At 31.2% G+C, this 8,835-nt stretch overlaps 1 protein-coding gene across 1 annotated transcript; it reads right to left on the bottom strand.

Annotated features, from left to right (window-relative positions):
* Positions 1 to 4,348: 4,348 nt before the first annotated feature.
* Positions 4,349 to 7,931, bottom strand: LOC140964084 (ethylene receptor 1-like). Its single transcript, XM_073423610.1, has 7 exons — positions 7,845 to 7,931; positions 6,116 to 7,338; positions 5,595 to 5,963; positions 5,247 to 5,513; positions 5,025 to 5,152; positions 4,722 to 4,919; positions 4,349 to 4,599 (listed from the first exon to the last, which is right to left on the bottom strand). Exons 2-7 carry the CDS (start codon positions 7,043 to 7,045, stop codon positions 4,413 to 4,415), a joined length of 2,079 nt encoding a protein of 692 aa, XP_073279711.1. The 5' UTR covers positions 7,046 to 7,338; positions 7,845 to 7,931; the 3' UTR covers positions 4,349 to 4,412.
* Between the last annotated feature and the right edge of the window lie 904 nt (positions 7,932 to 8,835).

Below are 8,835 nucleotides of genomic sequence, written 5' to 3'. Positions count from 1 at the left end.
TTAATATGATAATTAATAGTGTACTTAACTCAATCAAATTAATTATTATTTTGATTTACTTATAAATTTATCATAATGTTATACATTTAAAAAAATTGCTACTATTACTAACATCTATTTTATTTTATTTCTATTACTATTATAAATATGTGACTTTTATTTGTAAACTTCATATTTTATCGTTTTGTTTATTGTCATTTTTCATATTAGTTTAATATGATAATTAATAGTGTATTTAACTCAATCAAATTAATTATTATTTTTATTTTACTTTGTAAACTTACTATTTTACCTTTTTTTGGTTTTATAATTTGTGTAATGTTCATGATGTTCTTTAAGTTATTTTCTACGTTAGTTTAATAGGATTATTAATAGAGCACTTAACCCAATCAAGCTATTTATTATTTTAATTTTACTTTTATTCTAAATTTAAATTTTACTTTTATTTTTAAATTTAAATTTAATTACTTTAATTTATACAATGACATCAAATTAATAGAAAATCACTCTCATAATGTTATACATTAAAAAAATTATTAATATTACGAACATTAAATTAATAATAGGAAGACGAATGGAGATGAGTGACATTCAAAAAAATTAAATAATTAAAAAATATTAAGGTATATAAAACATCTTCTTCCCATTTAAAATAGAGGTATTTTAAGACTACTTATGTATCAACAAAATATTTGTTTAAAATTAACAAAATATCTCAAGGAAAAAAATTAAAAATAATCATTTTTGTGGGATATATGGTTTTGTTTTATATTTTCTTTTGGTGAATAAACAAATCACATAAAGAATCCAAACACAACATGATCAATACAAACGACATATAACACCAAAACATGTAATGCTATGTTAAAAAACCCATCTCATTGCAAAAATACAAAAATGATCAAATGAAGCATATTATTTGGTAATATTTATTTAGCAGCATATATAAAACATTGAATAAATAGCTTAAAAACAGTGTTTGAAATAACTTACATACAAACATTTCTCTCAATCATGTATCTCTATTGACACATAAAACGTTTGAAAATATCTTTATTCTAAATGAGAGAAAGAAGTTTTATATAATCTTAATATTTATTAATAATTTATTTTTATTCAATCCGACTCATCACCCTTCATCTGCCCATTATTACCTATCATCAATATAGTAGATATTTTTCATGAATTTGACGGAAATATATAAATTTCGTAATTAAAATTAAATTTAAAAGTAAATTAAAACAATAATTAGTTTGATTGAGTTAAGTACACTATTAATGATCTTATTAAACTAACATAAAAAATGACTTAAATAACATCATGAACATGACAAATTGTAAAAAAAAAAAGGTAAAATGGTAAGGTTACAAATGATAATAGATAATATTTATTTAACATCATATATCGAAAATTGACTAAATAACTTAAATGTTTATATTGAAATCACCTACATACAAATATTTTCTCTGAATCACATATATTTGTTGATACATAAGTAGTCTTAAAATACCTCTATTTTAAATGGGAAGAAGATGTTTTATATGACCTTAATATTTTTTAATTATTTAATTTTTTTCAATGTCACTCATCTCCATTCGTCTTCCTATTATTAATTTAATGTTCGTAATATTAATAATTTTTTTAATGTATAACATTATGAGAGTGATTTTCTATTAATTTGATGTCATTGTATAAATTAAAGTAATTAAATTTAAATTTAAAAATAAAAGTAAAATTTAAATTTAAAATAAAAGTAAAATTAAAATAATAAATAGCTTGATTGGGTTAAGTGCTCTATTAATAATCCTATTAAACTAACGTAGAAAATAACTTAAAGAACATCATGAACATTACACAAATTATAAAACCAAAAAAAGGTAAAATAGTAAGTTTACAAAGTAAAATAAAATAATAATTAATTTGATTGAGTTAAATACACTATTAATTATATATGAAAAATGACAATAAACAAAACGATAAAATATGAAGTTTACAAATAAAAGTCACATATTTATAATAGTAATAGAAATAAAATAAAATAGATGTTAGTAATAGTAACAATTTTTTTAAATGTATAACATTATGATAAATTTATAAGTAAATCAAAATAATAATTAATTTGATTGAGTTAATTACACTATAAATTATCATATTAACTAACATGAAAAATTACTTAAAAACCCCATGAACATGAAAAATATAAAACAAATAAAAGGGTAAAAAAGAAAACTCACAAATGAAAGTTAAGTACACTATTAATTAACATATTAAATTAACATAAAAAATTACTTTAATAACCAAATGAAGATGACAAATTATAAAATAAATAAAAGGATAAAAAAGTAAGCTCACAATTCAAACTCATATATTTATAATAGTAATAGATGTTTCACAAAACCAACTAAATGATACACCGTTATCAACTTCACACGACATATTACAAGAGCGCACTCAGACAGATAAATCGTGTCACTCATCCCAGTACTTCACACAATATTTTTTTAAATCATTTAATGTTCTCTCGTCAAAATATAGAAAACTCGCATAATATTTCATCAAAACTAAAATATCATTGTGCTTTTTCATGTCATGCTGTCATCGTTAAACCGAAAGCTTGTAGACAAGCTTAGATTTAAATCATCTTCCATTATGATAAATACATCGACTCGCTCTTTATATGATTGGATTCAAATGGTATTTGTGTAAATAATAAGTAGATATTTGCATAGCTAAAAATTTAAAAATCTCACAATTTAAACTGGGGAGAGAAAGAAGAAGGTCACTCACACCTATAGTATGGAGATAGGCCATTACCTTTTTCCACACTAAACTAATTGTTGGGGGAAAAAGGGGAGAATTGATATTTGTAATTTTATGACACCATTACGATGCTGATGTGTGTAGTGTCATAACAGAACTCTTGATAAAAAATAACTAAACCTGCAAAAATGTCGAAAGATTCATAATTAAAACTAAAATTTGATAATATATAAGACCAAAATCGTAAAGTGACAAAATTACAAGATTAAAAATGCAATTTTCCAAAAAAAAAAACAAACAAACAATAATTACACCTACATATGTTGTAGGTTTTAAAAGATTTAAGTTGTTGATACCAATTTCCAGTTCATAGTTTTGATGAATAATTTTCCCACCGAGTTACTTAGTTAGAGATAAATTCCAAACATGCTTTTTAAGTCTCTGTGATCAATGTGATGTGTTTAGAGCTTTTTTCAGCTAAGTGTAAAATATATTGAAGTAAAGGTGGTATGGGTATCTTTTAAGTCCATGTTCCTCCAATAATTAAACTTATAACTAGCAAAATAATAAATGTGCCGAGGTACAATCTAGTAAATTGGTTATTGCAAGGAAAATTCAAATCGATACCACCTTAGCTGGAAAAAGCTCTAAATTCATCACATGGATCAGAAAGACTCAAAAAGCATGCTTGGACTTTATCTCTAAGTAATTCCCTTTTACTTTGTGCATTTTGTTGGAAATTTAAATTAAATTTAAAGTTTGAATGAAAATTATGGTTCTTGTTAATGTAAGAGTGTTTTTTCACTCAATATATCATTTATGTTAGTTTATATTTATGTTGTTTGTTGGAATATTTTTTTTTTATTTTACATTGAAACAAATTTGCTTGTTGGTCTTTTGTTTGCCTATATTTTGGTGCAACGGATTTTGATATATGAATTCTGTTTAGAGTGTGATGTTCGTTAATTCAAGGAGAAATTTGTTTAACTTGTGATCGATTTATTTTGCTTTATTTTGATACTCGACATATTGTGCATGATGTTGTTGATTATGTTCTAATCATGTTATAAAGTTTGTTTTATGAACAATCACTTTTATTTCCTGTATTTTGTATTCGTTTCTTGATTGAATCCCAACAATCTTAATACAATGTTCTTGTTTCCCAAAAATTTGATTTTTTTTCTTGTGTTTCGAGAGATGGCTATTGAATCAAATACCTCAACATTGCGAGTGATTGTTCTTACTGTTAGGGATTCGGTCCCATCAGTGAACGCTCTTTTTGCTCTTATTCAAGCGACAACGTTCTTGTGAATTGAATTTTCTCTTTTGATCTCTCGTCGTGCAAATGTCTTTTTCAGCCATTAGATTCTCCTCTTTATATAAAAAATTTTCTCCTAGAGTTTATCCCAAAAAGAAATCCTACAAAATATGAAAACAAGAGTTTTTTTTTAAAATAAACTCTTTTAAACAATAATACCATATTACGAGAAAATTAATTATTTCACATAATCTTATTAATAAAGAAAACATAATTTTAAAAAATAAATTATATCTTTGGAAATCAAGAATTATTTTTCCTTTCACTTTCCACCAGCGAGTCCAATGCCAACGGATGGAACAGCCGATTCAAAATCATATACAAGACATCCTCATCATCTTCGTCTGTCAGCAGGTTGGTGAGCCATGACCTGAGCTATAAAATGATGGGCGATTGGCATGCTCACATCGAGGAACACCACCCTGTGTTCATTTGTAACTGCGTTGACACACTCGTCTCCCGAGACAACAGCTAAAACATCACATCCCAGATGCTGTAGGAGGCCTTTGGTACGGTTGACACTGCATCACAAATTGTTATGTAATTGTCCGTCATGATTAATATGCTTGTGTTGAATACTAATGGCAACACATGCCAAAGATTTAGAACCTCAATAAGGACAGAAGGTGTATGAATTACCAACCAGTTACCATCCATTACCACGACTTTGAGCCCAGAAAAGTTTTTCTCCACTTGATTTCCTGGCCCTCTTGGCACACGAGAGATCTTCAATTCATTGGAGCGTCCAGGAATTCCAAGTTTTACAATGAATATTGCAGTAGAACCCTTGCCGAGACCTTCGCTTTCGACCCAAATTTGCCCTTTCATGAGATTTACAAACCTGATCATACAAAAAGTTCCAATGAAAAAAGTGCAAAGTTTATCGTTCTAAAAAGGTTTTAGAAAGAAAACAATAACTCAGAAGACAGAATCAGGAAGTCCATACCTCTTACAAATTGCAAGACCTAGTCCACCACCATCAGAACTTTTATTAGCTAGAGGTTGACTCTGCACAAATTTCATGAAAAGTTTCGGAATATCTTGGGGATTTATTCCTGAACCAGTATCTTTTACCTATACAATATAAAGAATTCATATTAAAAGCTAGAAAGGAATAAAGAAAAAACTCAATCAATAAAACTAGAGAGAAGTAGAAACAGAAACAAACCTGTACTTGCAAATAGAAGTGTTTATCACTAGGTATAGAGAAAAAGTCAGGGGATCGAGGATTTCTTAGCTCATCTGGCTTTGCAACAAAAGCAGATATAGAGACGCCACCCACTTTCGAGAATTTGACAGCATTACAGATGACATTTAAAAGAACTTGCATCAGCCGTTTTTCATCCCCAACAGCGCACTCAGGCATATCTGGAGATAAATTCAGTGTAACATATAACTTCTTCACTGATGCTACAGGTTTTATTAAGTTCAGGACCTATAATAAGAGGCGGGTATCTCTGTTAGCAAGAAGCATGAAACAGAACGTAAGTCAAAACAAGCAATTCAGCACGAGTACCTCTCTAAATAGTGCATGAAGGCTAAAACTTCCTAACTCAAGTTGAAGACTACCATCTTCAAGCCTTGAAAGATCTAAGACATCATTGATAAGCGTGGCCAAAAGGTTGCTGCTCTTAAGGATTGTCTCGACCATCAGACGTTGCTCGGCTGTGAGCTCAGTTTCTTGAAGCAAGGATGAGAGAGCGATAATAGCATGCATGGGAGTTCTCATTTCATGATTCATCACAGCCAAGAAACCATTACGAGCTCGAACTGCTGTCTCTGCTTCTATTCTTGCTAGATCAAGGGCAATATTCTGTTCCATAAGAAGATCTCTCGCCCTCGTAGACTCTTCCAGAATTGCAGCATGTGAAAGAGCAACTGCTACCTGTTTCAAGGATAATCAAAGAGGAAAGAAACTCCAAGATATCATCACATAACCATGAAGACATATAATACACAATGACATATATGGATCTATCCATACAAAGAAAAGGGGAGCATGGAAATGGTTGGGGATAGATGTGACAAAATTCGAACCTGGTCTGCCACCACTTCAACAAGCTCCAGTTCGTGGATATGCCATTGTCTTGCGCTATCTGAAGGTAGCATCAAAACCATCAAAGCATAACGTTTCGTGGAGAGTTCAGGCCAATCATGTATCTGGAAATTGGAAAGATGCGGTAGTGGGACACGGACAGCAACCACCTGACCGGGCAAGTATTTTCCAGCAGGTCGAAATCTGGCAATGGGAGAACTTGGAGAGATTTTCACTGCATGATTAGCGTTGAACACTTGATTGATCACAGGAAGTTGAATAGGTACGGTACGTCCTACCGGGTTTTGATGACGAGGAGTGTAGTTCAGTTGAAGCTCTAATCCTCTACGTGTCGGCATCCATAATGCACACTCTTCCAAAGCCAATGTTCTTCCCAGCTCAACGAATGTGGTCTTCAGTATAGTATGCCTATGAAGAGTGCTTCTTATTTCATGAGTTAGCATTCTAACATGCCTACCTTTTTCTTCTTGATTCCGAATCAATTCCATTTCTCTATCTAGCTCGGCAGCCTTATTTTTCAAAAACAGCTCCCTGGTTTTGACACTCAATAAATCGGGGATGATATGCACTAGCATAAGAGCTGTCGCATATGACAGTAAAGCTGTCAAAAGTTTTGCGGTGGTCATGACAACAGCCACAGTTCTTGTATGAATGGTAAATGTCCATAAATTGATAAGGTGTGTCGCTCCACAAAGAACAATGAATGCACCAAACTGGACAAGAACCCATCTATATGGAAGCACGGCAGATTTCTTAACAAAGTAGATCAATTCCAAAGGTATTGAGAAATATGCCAAGGCAATCAAGAAATCTGAAATATACTGGTATTTCATCAACAATTCATCAGCAGGCCATTCTGTCTCCACGCAGTTGCAGGCCTCCACGCTATATGAATGGCCTGATCCCCACATGTCTGTTGTTCACATTCTTTCATTAATAAATAAATAATATGTTAATTTACAGATTCCATCTGCGCTCCATGGGTTATATAATAAAGAAGATTGACGTCTAAGAAAAAAAATCTGATTTGAATAAACCGAGTATCCAGATGCAACAACTGACCAAAGTATAGAAAAGCCACGAAAAAATTATATCAAGAAATTTGAGACGTTCTCATCCATAGTAACTGCACTCAGTTCAAAGCCTGCATTCCTCGTACAGTTGGCGAATGGTTCGACTGCGAGGGAAGTCTATAGATGATTGGCTCTAAGAACATTATAGCTGGACATAAGACAAATATTTATACTTATATGGCTTCCAACTAAACATGGATGAAGAACTTCTTGAAGCGGACAAATTAAATAGCATTCCAAGACCAAATATACTCCTATAACTTATCATAGCTAGCAACATGTCCATCTTCAGATAGACCTGGACATAAATGCCACCTTTATTAAAATGGAAACTTCCCTGTCTCCAATCAAACAAAAGAAAGCTGGACTAGAACCCAAAAACCAAAATATAACGCTTCATCAACACCCAGCTAACCAACATTGAAACATGAAAAATATCCATTCTGCCCAAAGAACAAATCTTGAACTGAAATCATCCATAAGACTAGTAGAAGCATAATAGGATCCAACACAAGAGCGATCGCCAATATCTTCAACAACAAATCGCGAACACAAAATAAAATTTTTAAAAAAAATCCAGAAATAAAGCTCGAGAAAGAAGAAGAAGAACTCGAACTTTACACACCACGGTGATTACCCAGCACTTGGAATTTCCTCTACAATCGAGCTGCACAAAGCTTTCGTCCTTTAAAAAAAAAAAGTGTCACCATATCGATGTGAAATGCTTGAACATTTTCTTGAATGGCCTCACTGGAGGGAAAGCGAAAATGTCCGGGTTCCATGCATTCCTATAAAAAGTTTTAAAATTACGTACGGTCACGGTCAGAAGTTGACGGTCGGATAGCGTGAAGACCAAGGGTCCAGATATTTGTCAGCGATATTGATACGTGAAGGTAATAAAAGTAATAGGTGTTCGTTAGGGGTGGTGAATCTAAAAAACGAGTCACGAGGTACAATTCGAAAACTGCTAAATTATTATCTTTTTAGATAATTATTTGCTCTTTTTCTTCTTCTTCTTTTCATTTTGGTTGACATGCACAATTTGGTTTTACAAAATATTAAACTAACATAGTCAAATAAAAAGTTCGATTATAAACTCTATAAACGAATTTGAAATTAATGTAATTAACATGCAAACGATGAATTTAAAGTTCAGTATCTTACCTCTCTAAGACAAAAACAAAAAATATAAATACAACGTTAATTTATATAGTGGGTGATAAAATGTTTCATGGTTCCAAAAGGTTCACTTTGAAAGCCCACAAGAGACAATGTCCTAGCCCATATTACATACGTCCATGACAACGAGTTCACCTGATTTGGGACAAAGAGGCTTGAAGCCCATTTTTCCCGGATTCATAGCTCAATGTTACCCAATTCACATTGGCACATCCATTACATGGAACTTTTTTCTCAAACAAATCATCAATTATCTAAATTACGTTCATGTAAAAGATATTTGGTAAAAATTTGTGTGACACGATCTCACGGGTTGTATTTTGTGAGACGGATCTCTTATTTGAGTCATCCATGAAATAGTATTACTTTTTATACTAAGAGTATTACTTTTTATTATGAATATCGGTAGTGTTGACCCGTATAATAGATAAATATTCGTGAGACCGTCT

Source organism: Primulina huaijiensis, chromosome 18 (assembly GCF_012295235.1).
Source record: "Primulina huaijiensis isolate GDHJ02 chromosome 18, ASM1229523v2, whole genome shotgun sequence".
Lineage (NCBI taxonomy): Eukaryota > Viridiplantae > Streptophyta > Magnoliopsida > Lamiales > Gesneriaceae > Primulina > Primulina huaijiensis.
The sequence above is the reverse complement of the archived record's forward strand: the minus strand, read 5'-3'. Positions and strand labels throughout refer to the sequence as shown.

Bases quoted from the DNA above. Each gene is read 5' to 3' on its own strand.
- LOC140964084 (XM_073423610.1), bottom strand. From the start codon at position 7,045: ATGTGGGGATCAGGCCATTCATATAGCGTGGAGGCCTGCAACTGCGTG. The intron at 5,964-6,115 runs GTTCGAATTTTG...TCCTTGAAACAG, and splicing joins TTGAAGTGGTGGCAGACCAG to GTAGCAGTTGCTCTTTCACA. The intron at 4,600-4,721 runs GTTGGTAATTCA...TTTGTGATGCAG, and splicing joins GTGGTAATGGATGGTAACTG to TGTCAACCGTACCAAAGGCC.